This window comes from Pongo pygmaeus, chromosome 1 (genome assembly GCF_028885625.2).
Source record: "Pongo pygmaeus isolate AG05252 chromosome 1, NHGRI_mPonPyg2-v2.0_pri, whole genome shotgun sequence".
In the NCBI taxonomy this organism is placed as follows: Eukaryota; Metazoa; Chordata; class Mammalia; order Primates; family Hominidae; genus Pongo; species Pongo pygmaeus.
The window spans coordinates 202202354-202223344 of NC_072373.2; the positions used below are offsets into that span (position 1 = coordinate 202202354).

General features: G+C 44.8%; 1 protein-coding gene across 4 annotated transcripts in view; it reads left to right on the forward strand.

The window, feature by feature from the left end:
• Positions 1–20991, forward strand: part of TAF12 (TATA-box binding protein associated factor 12) — a 39675-nt gene that overhangs the window by 7939 nt on the left and 10745 nt on the right. For 2 of the 4 annotated variants that reach the window (XM_063667128.1, XM_063667129.1), the window contains exons 2-4: positions 10770–10854; positions 12641–12892; positions 16760–16837. In XM_063667128.1, coding sequence (XP_063523198.1) covers positions 10783–10854; positions 12641–12892; positions 16760–16837 — 402 coding nt within the window. In that variant the 5' untranslated portion in view covers positions 10770–10782. The remainder of the gene's footprint in view (positions 1–10769; positions 10855–12640; positions 12893–16759; positions 16838–20991) is intronic. The other 2 variants (XM_054498038.2, XM_063667130.1) reach the window with 1 other exon arrangement.

A 20991-nucleotide genomic window follows, 5' to 3' on the forward strand; every position in this document is an offset into this window, starting at 1 on the left:
CTGCTTCAGCCTCCCGAGTAGCTGGGACTACAGGCACCCGCCACCACGCCTGTCTAATTTTTTGTATATTTTTTTTTTTTTTAGTAGAGATGGGGTTTTACCCTGTTAGCCAGGATGGTCTTGATCCTGACCTCGTGATCCGCCTGCCTCGGCCTCCCAAAGTGCTGGGATTACAGGTGTGAGCCACCACACCTGGCCTACTTATTTATTTTTGAGATGGAGTTTTGCTCTTGTTGCCCAGGCTGGAGTGCAATGGCGTGATCTCGGCTCACTGCAACCTCCACCTCCCGGGTTCAAACGATTCTCCTGCCTTAGCCTCCTGAGTAGCTGGGATTACAGGAATACCCCACCATGCCCGGCTAATTTTGTATTTTTAGTAGAAATGGGATTTCTCCATGTTGGTCGGGCTGGTCTCAAACTCCCTACCTCAGGTGATCTGCCCACCTCGGCCTCCCAAAGTGTTGGGATTACAGGCGTGAGCCACTGCACCTTGCTTAGATGGGGTTATTTAAATTGAACTCTAACCCATACAATCGTGTTTTGATAGAATTATTAAGTATTTTCAACTACAGATCACTGGGGGATGGACTTTCCATATTTACTTTGTGAATCATAGCACACAATTTCTATATAGTAGGTAATAGTAAGGGTTAATTATTACTGTTCTCTCAAACTGTCCCACAGTTAATGCCTGTTTTTTGTGGGGTTTTTTTTTTTTTTTTTTGAGATGGAGTCTCGCTCTGTCACCCAAGCTGGAGTGCAGTGGTATGATCTTGGCCCACTGCAACCCCTGTCTCCCGAGTTCAAGCAATTGTCCTGCCTTAGCCTCCTAAGTAGCTGAGATTACAGGCGAGCACCACCACGCCTGGCTAATTTTTTTGTATTTTTAGTAGAGACGGAGTTTCACCGTGTTGGTCAGGATGGTCTCGAACTCCTGACCTTGTGATCCACCTGTTTCAGCCTCCCAAAGTGCGGGGATTACAGGCGTGAGCCACTGTGCCCAGCCAGTTAATGCCTGTTTTTGTTTTTGATTTTTATTTATTTTTTATTTATTTTTTTGAGACAGAGTCTCACTCTGTCACCCAGGCTGGGTTGCAGTGGTGCAATCTCAGCTAACTGCAACCTCCACCTCCTGGGTTCAAGTGATTCTCCTGCCTCAGCCTCCCAAATAGCTGGGATTACAGGCACGCGCCACCACACCTGGCAAAATTTTTTTTTTTTTTTTTTTTTTTTTTTTTTGAGATGGAGTTTTGCTCTCATTGCCCAGGCTGGAGTGCAATGGCACGATCTTGGCTCACCGGAACCTCTGCCTCCCGGATTCTAGCGATTCTCCTGCCTCAGCCTCCCGAGTAGCTGGGATTACAGGCATGCGCCACCATGCCCAGCTAATTTTTGTATTTTTAGTAGAGACGGGGTTTCACCATGTTGGTCAGGCTGGTTTAGAACTCCCAACCTTGGATGATCCACCCACCTCGGCCTCCCAAAGTGCTGGGATTACAGGTGTGAGCCAGCATACCCGGCTAATTTTTGTATTTTTAGTAGAGACGGGGTTTCACCATGTTAGCCAAACTGGTCTCGAACTCCTGACCTCAAGTGATCTGCCCGCCTCAGCCTCCCAAAGTGCTGGGATTACAGGCATGAGCCACTGCACCTGGCCCTGTTTTACTTTTTAAAATTTATTTTTGGTTGGGTACAGTGTCTCATGCCTATAATCCCAGCACTTTGGGAGGCTGAGGCAGGTGGATCACCTGAGGTCGGGAGTTCAAGACCAGCCTGGCCAACATGACGAAATGTCATCTCTACTAAAAAATGCAAAAATTAGCCCGGCATGGTGGCCCATGCCTGTAATCCCAGCTACTCTGGAGGCTGAGGCAGTAGAATCGCTTGAACTCGGGAGGCAGAGGTTACAGTGAGCCAAGATTGGGCTCCTGTACTCTGGCCTGGGCAACAGAGTGAGATTGTCTCAAAAACAAACAAACAAACAAAAAAAGTAGGCCGGGCTTGGAAGTGCATGCCCTGTAATCCCAGCACTTTGGGAGGCTGAGGCAGGTGGATCACCTGAGGTCAGGAGTTCGCAACCAGCCTAACATGGTGAAACCCCTTTTGTACTAAATACAAAAAAAAAATAGCTGGGCATGGTGGTGTATGCCTGTAATCCGAGCTACTTGGGAGGCTGAGACAGGAGAATTGCTTGTACCTGGCAGGCGGAGTTTGCAGTGAGCTGAAATCACTCGATTGCACTCCAGCTTGGGCAACAAAGCGGAACTCCACCAAAAAAATACATTTTTTTAAAATTTATATACAATAAAATTATTATGGGGTACAGTCATAACTCATAGAATATGACAAATATATATTGTCATGTAAGCACTACAACACTCAAGATACAGAACAATTTCACCCCCCACCTCTACAGATTTAATCATGCTGCTCCTTTGTAGTCAAACGCTCCTCTGCCCCAGACTCCTTAACAGCCACTGATCTGTTTTCCATCCCTATAACTGTTTTTTTCCAGAGTGGCCTATAAATGGAATTATACAGCCATTTGAGCCTTGCCTTTTTCACTTAGTATGATACATTTGAGATTCATCTATGTTGTTGCATGTGTCAGTAGTCTTTTTGTTGTTGTTATTGTTGAGACAGTCTTACTCTGCTGCCCAGGCTGGAGTGCAATGGTGCGATCTCTGCACACTGCAACTTCCACCTCCCGGGTTGAAGCAGTTCTCCTGCCTCAGCCTCCCGAGTAGATGCAATGGTGTAATCTTGGCTCACTGCAACCTCCGCCTCCCAGGTTCAAGCAGTTCTCCTGCCTCAGCCTTCCGAGTAGCTGGGATTACAGGCACATGCCACCATGCCAGGCTAATTTTTGTATTTTTAGTAGAGAGAGGGTTTTACCATGTTGGCCAGGCTGGTCTCAAATTCCTGATCTCAGGTGATCCACCTGCCTTGGCCTCCCAAATTGCTGGGATTGCAGATGTGAGCCACTGCACCTGACCTTTCCTTTCTATTTCTGAGTATTCCATTGAATGGATATACCATAATTTGTTTATTCACCATTTGAAGGACATGTGGATTGTTTTCGGTTTTTGGTAGTTGTGAATGATGTTGCTATAAATATTTATGAACAGATTTTTGTGTGAATGTAAGTTTTCATTTCTCTACAGTAAGTACCTAGGAGTGGGATTGCTGAGTCATATAAGTATACATTTAACTTTAGAAGAAACTACTGAACTGTCTTCAAGAAAAACTATACCATTTTACATTCACACCAGCAATGTATGAGGGTTTCAGTTCCTTTGTATCCTCTCCAGCACTTGTTTTTGTTTTTAAATTTTAGCTATTTTATATAGGTATATCATGTTTTTTAAAATTTGCATTTTCCTGGTGACAAATGATATTGAACATCTTTTCATGTGCCTATTTGCCATTTGTTTATCTTTGATGAAGGGTCTGCTCAGATCTTTTGCCCTTTAAAATAAATAAAGAGTCAGGGTCTCATTATGTTACCTAGCCTTGTCTCAAACTCCTTAGCTTAAGCAATCCTCCTGCCTTGGCCTCCCAAAGTACTGGGATTACATGCATGAGCCATCATGCCCAGTCTGCCCATTTTCTTTTTTTTTTGGAGAGATGGAGTCTTGCTCTGTTGCCCAGGCTGGACTACAGTGGTGCAGTCTCAACTCACGGTAACCTCCACCTCCCGGGTTTCAGTGATTCTCCTGCCTCAGCTTCCCAAGTAGCTGGGACTATAGGTGTGCGCCAACACACCCAGCTAGTTTTTGTATTTTTTAGTAGAGACAGGGCTTCACTATATGTTGGCCAGGCTGGTCTCGAACTCCTGACCTCAGGTGATCCGCCTGCCTTGGCCTCCCAAAGTACTGGGATTACAGGCGTGAGCCACCATGCCCGGCCGAGTCTGCCCATTTTCTAAATTGGGTTGTTATTTTCTTATTGTTGAATTTTGAAAATAAAATTTTTTCCCTCCCCCACTAGCCTTTGCACTGAAATTTCTTTATATGTGCTGTATAGAAGTCATTTGTTGGATATGTGATTTATAAATATTTTCTCCTAATCTATGACATATCTTTTTTTTGTTGTTGTTGGAGACGGAGTCTCACTCTATCACCCAGGATGGAGTGAGTGCAGTGGCATGGTCTCGGCTCACTGCAACCTCTGCCTCCCGGGTTCAAGTAATTCTCTGCCTCAGCCTCCCGAGTAGCTGGGATTATAGGCTCCCACCACTATGCCCTGCTAATTTTTTTGTGTTTTTAGTAGAGACAGGGTTTTGCCATCTTGGCCAGGTTGGTCTGGAACTCCTGACCTTGTGATCTGCCCACATCGGCCTCCCAAAGTTCTGGGATTACAGGTGTGAGCCACCACGCCTGGCCCAACTTATCTTCTTATTGTCTTTTGCAGAGCAGAAGTTTTACATTTTGATTAAGTCCACTTTATCAGTTCTTTGCTTTTGTGGATTGTGCTTTTGATGTTGTATCTAAGAACTCTGACTAACCCGTGTTTTCTTCAAGAAGTTGTATATTTTTACATTAGGTATATGATCAGTTTTGAATTTTTTTTTTTTTTTTTTGAGACAGAGTCTCGCTCTGTCACCTAGGCTGGAGTGCAGTGGCGTGATCTCGGCTCACTGCAACCTCCACCTCCCGGGTTCAAGCGATTCTCCTGCCTCAGCCTCCTGAGTAGCTTAGATTACAGGCGCACGCCACCACGCCCAGCTAATTTTTATATTTTTAGTAGAGACGGGTTTCACCATGTTGGTCAGGCTGGTCTCAAACTCCTGACCTCATGATCTGCCCACCTCGGCCTCCAAAGTGCTGAGATTACAGGCGTGAGCCACTGTACCTGGCCCTGAACTTATTTTTGTATAAATGTGAGATAGGCTGGGCATGGAGGCTTGTGCCTATAATCCCAGCACTTGGGGAGGCTGAGGCAGGAGGATCGCTTGAGCCCAAGAGTTTGAGAGCAGCCTGGACAACATGGTGAGACCCTCTCTCTACAAAAAATAAAAAATATAAAATGAGCTGGGCATGGTAGTGCATGCCTGTAGTTCCAGCTTCTGAGGGAGCTGAGGTGGGAGGATAGCTTGAGTCCAGCTGGTTGAGGCTGTAGTGAGCTATGATTGCACCACTGCACTCCAGCCTGGGCCACAAAGTAAGACCCATCTCTAAAAAATAAACAGGTTAGAGTTGGGTGTGGTGCCTTGCGCATATAACCCCAGCTATTTGGGAAGCTGAGGGGAGAAGACTGATAGAGGCAGAGTTCAGAGCCATCCTGGGCAACATAGCAAGACACCGTGTCTAAAAAAAAATAGAAAAATTAACCAGGTGTGGTTTGCACTTGTAGCCCCAGCTACTCAAGAGGCTGACGCAAGATTATTGCTTGAGCCCAGGATTTTGGGGGTGCAGTGAGCTGTGATTTCACCACTGCACTCCAGCCTGGGCAACAGCAAGATCCTATCTCTGCAAACAAAAAACTCAAGGCCTGGTGCAGTGGCTCACGCCTGTAATCCCAGCACTGTGGGAGGCCGAGGTGGGTGGATCACTTGAGGTTGGGAGTTCGAGACCAGCCTGGCCAACATGGGAAAACCCCATCTCTACTAATAATACAAAAAAATTAGCCAGGCGTGTTGGTATGTGCCTGTAATCCCAGATGCTCAGGAGGCTGAGGCAGGAAAATTGCTTGAACCCGGGAGGCCGAGGTTGCAGTGAGCCAAAATCATGGCCACTGTATTCCAGCCTGGGTGACAGAGTGAAACTGTTTCTCAGAAACAAAAAACAGGAAGAAAAGGGTGAGTATGATCTATTTCTTCAGAGAAAAAAATCCAAATAGTAGTTTATCTTAATTTTTTCCATAGGTAACATATGCAATAATACAGGATTTAGGGTGTACAGTGAAAAATAAGACGCTCTTGGTCCCACAGGCCACCCAGATACCACCATTCCCCCACCTCCCTCTGTTATCAGTTTCTTATGTATCTTGCCAGGAATAATTTATGAATTTAAACTGTATGTCTGTGTATGTGTGTTTTATTTATTTATTTATTTGAGACGGAGTCTTGCTCTGTCGCCCCAGCTAGAGTGCAGTGGCGCAATCTTGGCTCATTGCAACCTCTGCCTCTCCATTCAAGCGATTCTCCTGCCTCAGCCTCCCAAATAGCTGGGATTACAGGCGCCCGCCAATGCGCCTGATTAATTTTGTATTATTAGTAGAGAGGGGGTTTCTCCATGTTGGTCAGGCTGGTCTCGAGCTGCCAACCTCAGGTGATCCGCCCGCCTTGGCCTCCTAAAGTGCCGGGATTGTAGGCATGAACCACCGCATCCGGCAATACATGTGTTTTAATAAACGGTAACAAAATATTCTCCCATTCTATACTTTGCTTTCATTCATTGAACAATTTCTCTTGGAGACCATTTCATGAGCCTCCTCATTTGTTTTTTTTTTAAAAAGTCTTTATTTAAATCATTCACATTTCACACAAATCACCGATTTAAAGTGTATGATTCTGTGGGGGTTTTTTTGTTTTTAATACAATTAGGGTTGGCAACTATCACCACAATGTAATTTTAGATCATTTTTGTATCCCGTAAAAGAAACCGTATACCCATTAGCAGCCAGTCTCTATTCCTCTCCTACATGCCCTGGCCGGAGGCAATAACTAATCTACTTTCTGTCTATGGGTTTGCCTATTCTGGACAATTTCATATAAATGTAATCATACAATATGTGTTTTTTTTGTGACTAGCTTTTTAGGGTTTTTTTGAGACAGAATCTCGCTCCGTCACCCAGGCTGGAGTGCAGTGGCGCAATCTCAGCTCACTGCAACCTCTACCTCCTGAGTTCAAGCCATTCTCATGCCTTGGCCTCCCAAGGGATTACAGGCGCCCCCCCCCCCCCCCCACCCCGCCCACCATGTCTGGCTAATTTTTACATTTTTTTTAGTAGAGATGGGGTTTCACCATATTTATCAGGCTGGTCTCGAGCTCAGGTTTTCCTTTCTGTAGGATAAATATCTAGTAGTACACTGTTTTTCCTGGGAGCTGGAGGGGTGTTTGATTTATTGTTCTTAGTTGTAGTATAATTTACATACAGTAAAATGCACAGATCTTGAATGTTCAATGGGAGGAGTTTGACAGTTGTATAAGCCTATGTATTACCACCCACTCAAATGTGTTACAGTTTTAAAATCTTACCATATCAAGAAATAGTTTAGAACCTAAGGGTAGTATTAGTCTGGCACCAGGGGGTGTCTGGTTATCATCTGCTTTTGTTTCGTTTAGTTTTTATAGGAAGAAATAGTTTGCTTAGCCAGAATTATTTAAAATTCAGAAGTATTGTTTGCTTTTCAGCAAGGTCAGTGACAGCAGTAAATTTTTGTCGAGTTTCTTAGGGAGAAACTGATTTTTCCCCTTCTCCAGAGGTTCCACTTACTTTTTTTTTTTTTTTTTTGAGGGAGTGCAGTGGTGCAATCTCGGCTCACTGCAAGCTCCACCTCCTGGGTTCACACCATTCTCCTGCCTCAGCTTCCCGAGTAGCTGGGACTACAGGCACCCGCCACCACGCCCAGCTAATTTTTTGTATTTTTAGTAGAGACAGGGTTTCACCGTGTTAGCCAGGATGGTCTTGATCTCCTGACCTTGTCATCCGCCCGCCTCGGCCTCCCAAAGTGCTGCGATTACAAGCGTGAGCCACCACGCCCGGCCTCTTTTTTTTTTTTTCTTTGAGATGGAGTCTCACTCTGTTGCCCAGGCTGGAGTGCAGTGGCCTTAGCTCACTGCAACCTCTGCCTTCCAGGTTCAAGTGATTCTCGTGTGTCAGCCTCCTGAGTAGCTCGGATTACAAGCACGTGCCACCATGCCTGGCTAATTTTTATATTTTTAGTAGAGATGGGGGTTTCACCGTGTAGGCCAGGCTGGTCTCGAACCCCTGACCTCAAGTGATCCACGCACATTGGCCTCCCACAGTGCTGGGATTACAGGCGTGAGCCACTGCACCCAGCCTCCATTTATTTCATTAAAGTGACTGCTGTTGGAGCTATTCCTTAAGGTTATTTCCTGATTTCATCCAACCTCACTGGAAACAACAAAAAAAGAAAAAAAATCCTAATTTGGTATGTGAATATTCATATTTGGTACTATGTAGATAGGCCATATTTTTTGTCTCCAGATCTTTAAAAAAAAATTTTTTTTTTTTTTTGAGATGGAGTTTCGCCCTTGTCGCCCAAGCTAGAGTGCAACGGTGCGATCTCGGCTCACTGCAACTTCCGCCTCCCAGGTTCAAGTGATTCTCCTGCCTCAGCCTCCCAAGTAGCTGGGATTACAGGCGCCTGCCACCCCACCTGGCTAATTTTTTGTATTTTTAGTAGAGACGGGGTTTCACCATGTTGGCCAGGCCTGTCTCGAACTCCTGATCTCAGGTGATCTGCCTGCCTCGGTCTCCCAAAGTGCTGAGATTACAAGCATGAGCCACATCACCCATCCTAAAAAAGTTTTTCATTATTTATTTGCTTTTTTTTTTTTGAGACAGAGTTTCACTCCTGTTGCCCGGGCTGGAGTGCAGTGGCATGATCTCGGCTCACTGCAACCTCCACCTCCTGGGTTCAAGCAGTTCTCCTGCCTCAGCCTCCCAAGTAGCTGGGACTACAGGTGCCTGCCACCACGTTTGGCTAATTTTTTGTATTTTTAGTAGAGATGAGGTTTCATCATGTTGGCCAGGCTGGTCTCGAACTCCTGACCTCAGGTGATCCACCTGCCTTGGCCTCCTAAAGTGCTGGGATTACAGGCGTGAGCCACCGTGCCCAGCCCTAAAAAAAATTTAGGCTGAGGCTGGGCGCAGTGGCTCATACCTGTAATACCAGCACTATGAGAGGCCCGAGGCGGGTGGATCACGAGGTCAGGAGTTTGAGACTAGCCTGACGAACATGGTGAAACCCCACCTCTACTAAAAATACAAAAATCTGACGGGCATGGTGGCGTGCGCCTGTAATCCCAGCTACCCAGGAGGCTGAGGCAGGAATTGCTTGAACTTGCAAGGCAGAGGTTGAAGTGAGCTGAGATCGCACCGCTGCACTCCAGCCTGGGCGACACAGTGAGACTCTGTCTCAAAAAAAAAAAAGAGACGGGGCTGAGTGTGGTGGCCCAAGCCTATAATTCCAGCACTCTGGTAGGCTGAGGCAGGGGAATTACTTGAGGCCAGGAGTTTGAGACCAGCCTAGGCAGCATAGCAAGATCCCATCTCTACCAAAAAAAAAAAAAAAATTAGCTGGGTGCAATGGTGTGCACATGTAGTCCTAGCTACTTAAGAGGTTGAGACAGGAGGATTGCTTGAGTCCACAAGTTTGAGTCTGCAGTGAACCATGATTACACCACTACACTCTAGCCTGTCCTACAAAATGAGACCTTGTCTCAAAAAAAAAAGAGAAAGGGACAATGTCTCACTATGTTGCCCAGACTGACCTGAAACTCCTGGGCTCAAACAGTACTCCTACCTCAGCCTCCTGAGTAGCTAGGATTATAGGTGCGCACCACCATACCCAGATATGTCTCCAGATGTTATAACAGAAATTCTTACTCAAAAATCTCTATTATAAAAAGTCTCCACTTATTTTGTGCAATACTCAGTATTATTTGGGAAGTCCCTTGAAGGTTGTGGGAATGTTTTTGAGAGATGTAGTATGTTCAGTTTGAGGCTAGAGTGATGAGGATACAGTTTGATGATCCTTAATGAGGCTTTTGCATAGAACTTGCTTTGGGAAAATAGTTTGCTTTTATAATATTAGAACAGCTATTACCATGTTAAGAAAGGTTTCTATCCTGACTCTTCTATTGGTAATGTTTGTGGGTAGGGGAGAAGGAGGCCACATATAGTTAAAACAAGCAAGTGATCCTAATACTCTGCTGTCCCCATCAGCTGGTTCTTGGCCAGCAAGTCATTCTAGTTTATCTTGGTTTTTTAACCAGCACATACTCAGTTGTCTTCATTAAGAGTAAACCAGGAGAACATGATTTCTTCTTATTATTATTTATTTATTATTATTATTTTTTTTTTGAGACAGAGTCTTGCTCTGTTGCCCAGGCTGGAGTGCAGTGGCCTGATCTCGGCTCACTGCAACCTCTGCCTCCTGAGTTCAAGTGATTCTCCTGCCTCAGCCTCCCAAGTAGCTGGGATTACAGGCACGTGCCACCACGCCTGGCTAGTTTTTGTATTTTTAGTAGAGACTGGGTTTCACTATGTTGGACATCCTGGTCTCAAACTCCTGACCTCAAGTGATCTGCCTGCCTTGGCCTCCCAAAGTGCTGGGATTACAGGCGTGAGCCACTGGGCCGGGCCAGATTTCTCATATTAGAAAGTCAGTGTGGTGAGGAGGAACTCAGGACTGGGGACAAGAGTAGGATAGATACAGATAGACATTTATATTGCCAACTTTTACCAAGTTCTGAAAGCCATTGATATAATTCCTGCAGGCTCATATCCCACAATTTTGCCCAATAAAATATTCCATATGCTGTTAGTTTATCCCTAACAGCAGACATTCATTTTATAAGAAGATGGTCTATATGTGCCATAATCATCACTAATTAATTTTCAAAGTTGCTTATGAAAGAGATGGAGATGTTTGTCTTGGCTCCCACTAAAGAAAAGGAGATAAATTTCTCCACATCCAGTTTGCTTGGATCCTGGTTGGTGAAGATGTACCAGGCCGTGCAACTAAAATGGTTCCATGGCAAGGATGGTGCTTGATGCCAGTTGTTCATTTACAGGTAGCTTTTGGAAATGGCTGCCTCTCATTTCACCGGGCTCACAGCTGTTGCTGATGTAATTAAAGATCTAGACACTCAGATAGCTGTAAGTAAGTTTGAGGCTACTGTGAGCAGAACTTGGTGAATGTGCTTCTGATGGTGATGACACCCAAGCTGATGTCCACAGAGTCACCCTTATGACTCTAAGATTCAGGAGTCTCAGCTGCTCCAGACTAGGGTCTCTGCATGTACTTAGATTGCTAACACTCAGAGAAAAATTGCTCTTGATAAAGAGGAGTTTACTTTTAACCACTGCTAAAAGTTATGTTTATTGGGCATAGCCCTGACATAGACTTAAGCATGTTTGAAATGCCAAAATGAACTAGTCTGTATTCTTAAGCTTTGTGACTGATTTTTTTAAAGGATGTGATTGTGCTATGACTTATTTGAATTTAACATTATTTGATACTTTAAAAATAATGCATGTAGTACTTAACCAAGTATTTTTACAAAGTTCTCAAAAATGTCTTGCTTATTCTAGTTTATTTATTTATTTTTTTTTTATTATTATTATTTGAGATGGAGTTTCGTCAACTTCTGCATCCCGAGTTCAAGCAATGCTTCTGCCTTAGCCTCCCAAGTAGCTGGGATTACAGGCGTGTGTCACCATGCCTGGCTAATTTTGTATTTTTAGTAGAGTTGGGGTTTCTCCATGTTGGTCAGGCTGGTCTCAAACTCCTGACCTCAGGTGATCCACCCACCTCGGCCTCCCAAAGTGCTGGGATTACAGGCATGAGCCACTGTGCCAAGCCTCTAGTTTATTTTTATTTTATTTCATTTTATTTTTAGATAGTGTCTCACTCTGTCACCTAGGCTGGAATGCAGTAATGGTGTGATCATGGCTCATTGCAGCCTCAACTTCTTGGGCTCAGGCAATCCTCCTGCCTTAGCCTCCCGAGTAGCTAGGACCACATGCTACCATGTCCAGCTAAGTGTTTTTTGTGGTTTTTTTGTTTTGTTTTGCGGCGGGGGGTGGTGTGAGTCTCACTCTGTTGCCCAGGCTAGAGTACAGTGGCGTGATCTCGGCTCACTGCAAGCTCTCTCCCGTGTTCAAGTGATTCTCCTGCCTCAGTCTCCCCAGTAGCTGGGAGGGATTATAGGCGTGTGCCACCACGCCTAGCCAATTTTTCTGTATTTTTAGTAGAGATGGGGTTTCACCATGTTGGTCAGGCTCGTCTCGAACTCCTGACCTCAGGTGATCTACCCGCCTTGGCCTCCGAAAGTGCTGGGATTACAGACCTGAGCCACCATACCCAGCCCCAGCTAAATTTTTACAGAGATAGGGCTTCCCCGTGTTCCCCAGGCTGGTCTTGAACTCCCATCTCAAGTGATCCTTCCACTTCAGGCACCCAACATGCTGGGATTACAGACATGAGCTACTGCACCCAGCCCTAGTTTATTTTTGTACCTAAGATTCTTCATTTCATTTACTTGCTTCCTTGTTTAAATTTTGTGGACTATTTCATTTAACATTTGGAGATGAGATGGTTTCTAAATATCAGGTGAGAGTAATAAACATTCTTCATTCCCTCAATTTTTAACCTGTGGGTATTAAATGGTCACCATTCCATATATACTGAAGAACCCTCAAAGTCTAACAGACATCATTTTACTTACTTTTTTTTTTTTTTTTTTTTTTGGTTAGAGACTAGGTCTCGCTATGTTGCCCAAGCTGGTCTTGAACTACTGGGCTCAAGTGATCCTACCACCTGGGCCTCCCAAAGTGCTGAGATTACAGTTGTGAGCCATTGCACCAGGCCTCTTTTTACTCTGAAGATTCATCCTTTATTACAGGTTCTTCTAGAGCTAATTCTTGTGCTTTTCTTCTCCAGTTAATTGGCCTTGGTCCTCACAGCTCCAAAAAGAAACAGGATCTCGATAAGCTCTATGAGCTGAAGTCCAAAGCTCGGCAGATTATGAACCAGTTTGGCCCCTCAGCCCTAATCAACCTCTCCAATTTCTCATCCATAAAACCGGAACCAGCCAGCACCCCTCCACAAGGCTCCATGGCCAATAGTACTACAGTGGTAAAGATACCAGGCACTCCTGGGACAGGAGGTCGTCTTAGCCCTGAAAACAATCAGGTATCATCCTCTTCCTCTTTCTTCTCTGTAGCCACCTCTTACCTATTATTTCAACCTGTAATACTTTAAGAGATGTCTATCTCTGATGCTGTCATTTTCTCTTAGCCGAAAAGGTCATTTCCCTCTTTTGGATTTCTAACTTTTTTTGTTTGTTTTAATATAAGTAGAGAGTTTATTTGGGCCAAATTTGAGGACTCCCAACTCAGGAGACACAGATTCAAGTTGTCCTGAATATATACTCCTCTGGGAACATTCTTTAGCAAATTATCATGTACAGTGTTTATTAATTACTGTGTTGTATGTGGTTGTGTGTATGCATATATACATCCATCCATCCATCCGTACACACTAACACAATACCTTGCCTATGAAAGGTGTTTTTTTCCTTTCATGTTGATAAGTGCTTTATATACATGTTAACCATGTAGTTGTTAAATAAAATAATAAATTGATTCATTATTCCTATGATAAAAGTACTCTTGCTTCTAGTCATTCCATCTTCTAGTTCATCCAATTGCTGCCATTATTAATTTTCTGCAGTGATTCTAAAATCTGCTCCATTCTTTCTACCCATAATTCTGATTCTGCCCTCCAGAGCCACAAGAAATAAGTGTAATCCCTTTGACTTGTTTTTTGTAGGCGGTGTAGAATGGATGAGTTGGCCCAGTATTTCAAGGGAATGAGTGGAAGGACTTGCAAAGATTAATGAGAGTGGGTTGGGCAGTCAGGATATCAACCCAAGTTGAATATGGAGTCTGTTGTAGAAGACAGAATTTAAAATTGTATAGGTCGGGCAGAACATAGTGGACCTGTACTAGTAAATTTCCATTGGAACTTTTAGGCAATATACAATCTTTGCAGCTATTTAATAAAGGAGTAAAAGTAACATAATAAAAATAGTGTGTCCTATAGAGGATTTTGGCAGTAAGGGGACAGGATGGGTAGAAAAGGGGGTTAGACTGGGTGGATGACCAATTCTAAGATTTTTGCAATAAATCAAGACATGTAGTGAAGGCTCGAATTAGGTGATAATGATAGAATGAAGAAGAATGGATAGATATGAGACATCATTAACAAATATTTATTCATTTTTTTTTTTAGAGAAAGGGTTTTGCTCTGTTGCCTGAGCTAGAGTGCAATGGTATAATCATAGCTTACTGTAGCCTCAAATTTCTGGGTTCAGCCGGGCATGGTGGCTCAAGCCTGTAATCCCAGCACTTTGGGAGGCCGAGGTGGGCGGATCACAAGGTCAGATCAAGACCATCCTGGCTAACACGGTGAAACCCCGTCTCTACTAAAAATACAAAAACATTAGCCAGGCGTGGTGGCGGGCGCCTGTAGTCCCAGCTACTCAGGAGGCTGAGGCAGGAGAATGGCGTGAACCCAGGAGGTGGAGCTTGCAGTGAGCAGAGATTGCGCCACTGCACTCCAGCCTGGGCGACAGAGCGAGACTCTGTCTCAAAAAAAGAATTATTTTCTTGGGTGGTTGCTTTAGCTCACGCCTGTAATCCCAGCACTTTGGGAGGCCAAGGCAGGTGATAACCCGAGGTCAAGAGTTCGAGACCAGCCTGGCCAATATGCTGAAACCCCATCTCTACTAAAATTACAAAAATCATCCTGGCGTGGTGGTGCACGCCTGTAGTCCCAGCTACTCAGGAGACTGAGGCAGAAGAATCACCTGAACCCGGGAGGCAGAGGTTGCAGTGAGCCGAGATTACACCACTGCACTCCAGCCTGAGTGACAGAACAAGATTCCGTCTCAAAAAAAAAAAAAATTTTTTTTTCTTTTTTCCTTATTTCAAAAGTTATACATGTTTATCACAGAAACTTCAGAAATACACAAAGAATAAGTAGCCCATAATTCTAATGCCACCACCCTAAAATAGCCATGGTTAGCATTTTAGTGTATTTTTTTGGTGTTTTTCTTTTTTTCCTCTGTCTTTCTCTCTCTCTTTTTTTTTCTGAGACAGAGTCTCGCTCTGTCACCCAGAATGGAGTGCAATGGCATGATCTTGGCTCACTGCAACCTCCTCCTCCCAATTCAAGCTATTCTCCTGCCTCAGCCTCCCTAATAGTTGGGATTATAGGCACCCACCACCACGCCCAGCTAATTTTTGTGTTTTTAGTAGAGACGGGGTTTCGCCATATTGGTCAGGCTGGTCTCAAACTCCTGACCTCAGGTGATCCACCCGCCTCAGCCTCCCAAAGTGCTAGGATTACAGGCATGAGCCACCGTACCTGGCTCTTTTTTTTTTTTTTTTTTCAGTGGAATTTTACTAGAAGGTTTACAGCAGGAAAGAAAGGAAAGTACACATGGAAGAGACTCAGATGGGCACTGAGGAGGTCAAGTGCCTAACTTTTTCTTTTTTCTTAATTTATTTTTTATATATTTTTTAGATTTTTTTTTTTTTGAGATGGAGTCTCACTCTGTTGCCCAGGCTGGAGTGCAGTGGCGCGATCTCGTCTCACTGCCAGCTCTGCCTCCCGGGTTCACGCCATTCTCCTGCCTCAGCCTCCCTAGTAGCTGGGACTACAGGCGCCCGCCACCACGCCTGGCTAATTTTTTTTTTGTATTTTTAGTAAAGACAGGGTTTCACCGTGTTAGCCAGGATGGTCTCAATCTTCTGACCTCGTGATCTGCTCACCTCGGCCTCCCAAAGTACTGGGATTACAGGCGTGAGCCACTGCACCCGGCCATTTTTTAGATGTTTTTTTAAAATAGAGATGCAGTCTCGCCATGTTGCCCAGGCTGGTCTTTGAACTCCTGGGCTCAGGCAGTCCTCCCACCTCGGCCTTCCAAAGTGGTGGGATTACAGGCGTGAGCCACTGTGCCAGGCCCTTTTCTTTTTTTGTTTTTTAAGACATGAGGTCTTCCTGTGTTCCCCAGGCTGGAGTGTAGTGGCACAATCATAGCTCACTGCAGTCTCTAACTCCTGGCCTCAAGTGATCCTCCTGCCTCAGCCTCCTGAATAGCTGGGACTACAGGCACAGATCACTGTGCCTGGCTTTCTTTTGATTACTTTTTAATGGCATACGTATGTAACATGACATTTCCTTTATGAAGGCTGCCTTCAGGGAGCTTTTAGCCTATTAAGTCAGAAACAGGGAAGTATATAAATATGCACAATGATAAAGGGTGCACAGGATACAGTAGAGGCCAAAGGAGGAAGTAAGTGGTTACCTTTATTGGGATGGGCTAGGAAAAGCATCAGAAAGAGGCACCATGAGCTAAGCAAGAAGGAGGAAGGGAGGAAGAGCATGTACAGCACTTTGGGAGGCTGAGGTGGAAGAATCACTTGAGGCCAAGAGTTCAAGAGCAGGCTGCACAACATAGCGAGATCCTGTCTCTCAAAAAAAAAAAAATTAGCCAGGTGTGGTGGCACGTGCCTATGGACCCAGCTAGCTGGGAAGCTAAGGTGGGAGAGCTTGGCAGTCAAGGCTGCAGTGAGCCATGATCATGCCACTGCACTCCAGTGGACAATAGAGCAAGACCCTGTCTCAAAAACAAAACAAAACAAAAAAACAAACTTGTCTAAAAGCAAGGGGCACGGTACAATTTGTGGTGGTCAGAGAATTGCAAATTTCTTCATGTGGAGAGGCACAGTGAGAAAAAGACATGAGGCTGAAATATACTGCCTGACAGCTGGATGCTGGCCTGTCTTCAAACTGCTCTTTCCACCTTTCCCTAAGTTACTTCTGTCTTGAGAGTGTAGTCTTATAGCAGCATAGTCAGGTAGGCCAGACTGTGAACTCACTGGAAAGTGGAAACTAAAACCAACAATTTGACAGCCCTTCTTCATTACAGGGTAATGATTTGTTTCGTTTCCTTAATACCTGGTTGAAAAGTCTTCTCCCAATTAACTTTAGGTATTGACCAAGAAGAAATTACAGGACTTAGTAAGAGAAGTGGATCCTAATGAGCAGTTGGATGAAGATGTGGAGGAGGTAAGGTGGGGTTGGGTACCCCAGAAACTGGTCCCTGAGAACTGGTATAGCATAGTGGTTAAGAGCACAAACAGGCCAGATGCAGTGACTCATGCCTTTTGAGAGACCAAAGCAGGAGGATTGCTGGAGCCCAGAGGTTCAAGACCAGCCTAGGCCATATAGTGAGACCTTGTCTCTGCAAAAAATTTAAAAATTAGCTGAGTGCCGGGCGCGGTGGCTCACTCCTGTAATCCCAGCACTTTGGGAGGACTAGGTGGGCGGATCACAAGGTCAGGAGATCAAGACCATCCTGGCTAACACAGTGAAACCCCGTCTCTACTAAAAATACAAAAAAAAATTAGCCGGGCATGGTGGCAAGCGCCTGTAGTCCCAGCTACTCGGGAGGCTGAGGCAGGAGAACGGCGTGAACCCGGCACCCGGGAGGTGGAGTGCAGTGAGCTGAGACCATGCCACTGCACTCCAGCCTGGGCGACAGAGCGAGACTCCGTCTCAAAAAAAAAAAAAAGAAAAAAAATTAGCTGAGCGTGGTGGTGTGTACCTGTAGTTCCAGCTACTAGAGAGGTTTAAGTGTTCTTAAACCCAGAAGGCCAAGGTTTCAGTGAGCCAAGATTGTACCACTGCAATAAATAAATAAAATAAGAGCACAGACAAATCTGAATTTGCTTTATACCCAATAACTGCTGCTACTTTTGCCTGTTAAAAAAGGCATAGTCTGTTGCTCATAGGCAATCACTTTCAACAATTTTAGCTGTTTCTGTAACATTCTTCTGTATTTCTAAGTAATATACTTAAAGAGATACTCTTTGACCGATTAATTTTATAATATTCTTTTTTTTTGAGATGGAGTTTTGCTGTTGATGCCCAGGCTGGAGTGCAATGGCACGATCTTGGCTCACCGCAATCTCCGCCTCCCGGGTTCAAGCGATTCTCCTGCCTCAGCCTCCCGAGTAGCTGGGATTATAGGCATGCGCCACCACACCTGGCTAATTTTTGTATTTTTAGTAGAGATGGGGTTTCTCCATGTCAGTCAGGCTGGTCTCGAACTCCTGACCTCAGGTGATCCACCTGCCTCGGCCTCCCAAAGTGCTGAGATTACGGGTGTGAGTCACAGTGCCTGGCCAATTTTATAAGATTCTGTTGATTCCCTATTATGGTGGATAAGAATTTTTTACACCACTCACATGTGTGCCATATAACTATTTATTTATTTATTTATTTATTTATTTATTTATTTATTTTTGAGACAGTCTTGCTCTGTTGCCCAGGCTGGTGTATAGTGGCAGGATCTCAGCTTACCGCAACCTCTGCCTCCCGGGGGTTCAAGTGATTCTCCTGCCTCAGCCTCCCAAGTAGCTGGGATTATAGGCATGTGCCACCACACCTGGCTAATTTTTGTATTTTTAGTAGAGATGGGGTTTTGCCATGTTGGCCAGGCTGGTCTTGGACTCCTGACCTCAGGTGATTCACCCACCTTGGCCTCCCAAAGTGCTAGGATTACAGGCATGAGCTATCACGCCTGCTGGCCCATATAACTTTCCTTACTATTTTTCTTTTTTTTTTTTTTTTTGAGACAGAATCTTGCTCAGCCGCCTAGGCTGGAGTGCAGTGGTGCGATATCGACTCACTGCAAACTCCATCTCCCAGGTTCAAGTGATTCTTCCACCTCAGCCTCCCGGGTAGCTGGGATTACAGGTGCACGCCACCATACCTGACTAATTTTGTATTTTTAGTAGTAACAAAGTTTTACCATGTTGGCCAGGCTGGTCTCAAACTTCTGACCTCAAGTGATCCGTCCACCTCGGCCTCCCAAAGTGCTGGGATTATAGGTCTGAGCCACTATGCCCGACCCTGGCTATTCATTCTTAAAGAATCACTCACTGAAAAGCTGATTTGAAGCATAATTGATGGATTTGGCCCAGTAATACATGGGTAAATGTTTAACAACTAGCTCTTTGGAGAAAAATGCCCGATTTGCAGTGCTTTATTATTTCTGTGGTGTAACTATTTCTACCAACATGACATCACTAAATACAAACTTGGGAAAAGAGGTACATAGTTGGCTTTTATGAGCTGGTCTCGGTTCACTCTAGCAGACCACAAGACTTTACTTCAGAGTAATTTGTCCACAAGTCAACCTTCCTAATGGAAGTTTCCCTAAATGTCAGTATCTGTAAGTCTTTTCTCTGGAATCATTCAGTATCTCCAGAGAAAATTCCAGTCTCCTATCTTGAGGGTTTATCCCTTAGCTTCTGTTTTTTTTTTTTTTTTTTGAGTGGAGTCTCACTTTGTTGCCCAGGCTGGAGTGCAGCAGCATGATCTTGGCTCACTGCAACCTCCGCCTCCCAGGTTCAAGTGATTCTCCTGCATCAGCCTCCTGAGAAGCTGGGACTACAGGCACACACCGCCATACCTGGCTAATTTTTGTAATTTTAGTAGAGACGGGGTTTCACCATATTGGTCAAGCTGGTCTCGAACTCCTGACCTCAGGTCATCCACCCACTTCAGCTTCCCAAAGTGCTGGGATTACAGGCATGAGCCACTGCACCTGGCAATATGTTTTTTTAACTGTTATTTTAATGGGACTAGGGAGGGACAGGAGGTCATTTTTAGAGTTGATCTGCTGTTTAATCAGAAATCTTTCTCTAAGATGGTGTCCTTTTGGTTCCCACAGTAAAGATGACAATGAGTTAATGGTCCACCAGAACAAGGAATTTTGTATCTATGGTTGTAATTTTAGTTTGTTTTTGTTTGTCAGCAGAAGCAGCCATGGGGACTATATTGACTGATAAAAATCTCAGTTTTTTCATGTGTGTGCATATATATTTATTTATTTATTTATTTATTTATTTATTTATTTATTTTTGAGACAAGATGTCTGTCACCCAGGCTGGAGTGCCGTGCCATGATCACAGCTCACTGCAGTCTCGACTAACTGGACTCAAGCAAGCCTCCCACTTCAGCCTCCCAAGTAGCTGGGACTACAAGTGCATGCCACCAAGCCCAGCTAATTTCTGTATTTTTTGTAGAGACAGGGTTTTGCCATCCATGTTGCCCAGGCTAGTCTCGAACTCCAGAGCTCAAGCAAACCATCTGCCTCGGCCTCCCGAGGTGCTGGGATTATAGGAGTGAGCCACTGCTCCTGGCCTCGTAGATTTTTATCTTCAGAATTCTCATCCTTCTCTTCACACAGTCCAATAATAATTGATAGTGATGTGAAAAGAACTCAAGATTTAGACTCAGAACCCTTGAGGTGGCATCCTGGTTCCTCTGCTTGCTTGCTTTTTTTTTTTTTGTCTCGCTCTGTCACCCAGGCTGGAGTGCAGTGGTGCAATCTGGGCTCACTGCAACCTCCGCTGCCCAGGCTTAAGCAATTCTCCTGCCTCAACCTCCAGAGTAGCTGGGATTACAGATGCCCGCCACCATGCCCAGCTAATTTTGTATTTTTAGTAGAGACAGGGTTTTACCGTGTTGGTCAGGCTGGTCTCAAACTCCTGACTTCAGTTGATCCACCTGCCTTGGCCTTCCAAAGTGCTGGGATTACAGGCATGAGCCACTGTGCCCGGCCCTTAGAGACTGGGTTTCACCATGTTGGTCAGGCTGGTCTTGAACTCCTGACCTCAAATGATCTGCCCACCTCAGCCTCCCAAAGTTCTGGCATTACAGGTGTGAGGCACCATGCCTGGCCTCTATTTATTTGTTATTTTTTTTAAATTATTGTTATTTTTTTAAATTATTGTTATTTTTTTTTGAGACAGAGTCTCGCTCTGTCGCCAGGCTAGAGTACAGTGGCACAATCTCGGCTCACTGCAACCTCCGCCTCCCAGGTTCAAGTGATTCTCCTGCCTCAGCCTCCCAAGTAGCTGGGACTACAGGCACGTGCCACCACGCCCAGCTAATTTTTGTATTTTTAGTAGAGACAGGGTTTCACCATGTTGGCCAGGATGGTCTCAATCTCTTGACCTCATGATTCACCTGCCTCAGCCTCCCAAAGTGCTGGGATTACATGAGTGAGCCACCGCGCCCGGCCTATTTATTTTTAAATACAGATGGGGCTCTTGCAATATTGTTGGGCTGGTCTCGAACTTCTGACCTCAAGTGATCCTCCCAACTCGGCTTCCCAAAGTGCTGAGATTACAGGCATGAGCCATTGTACC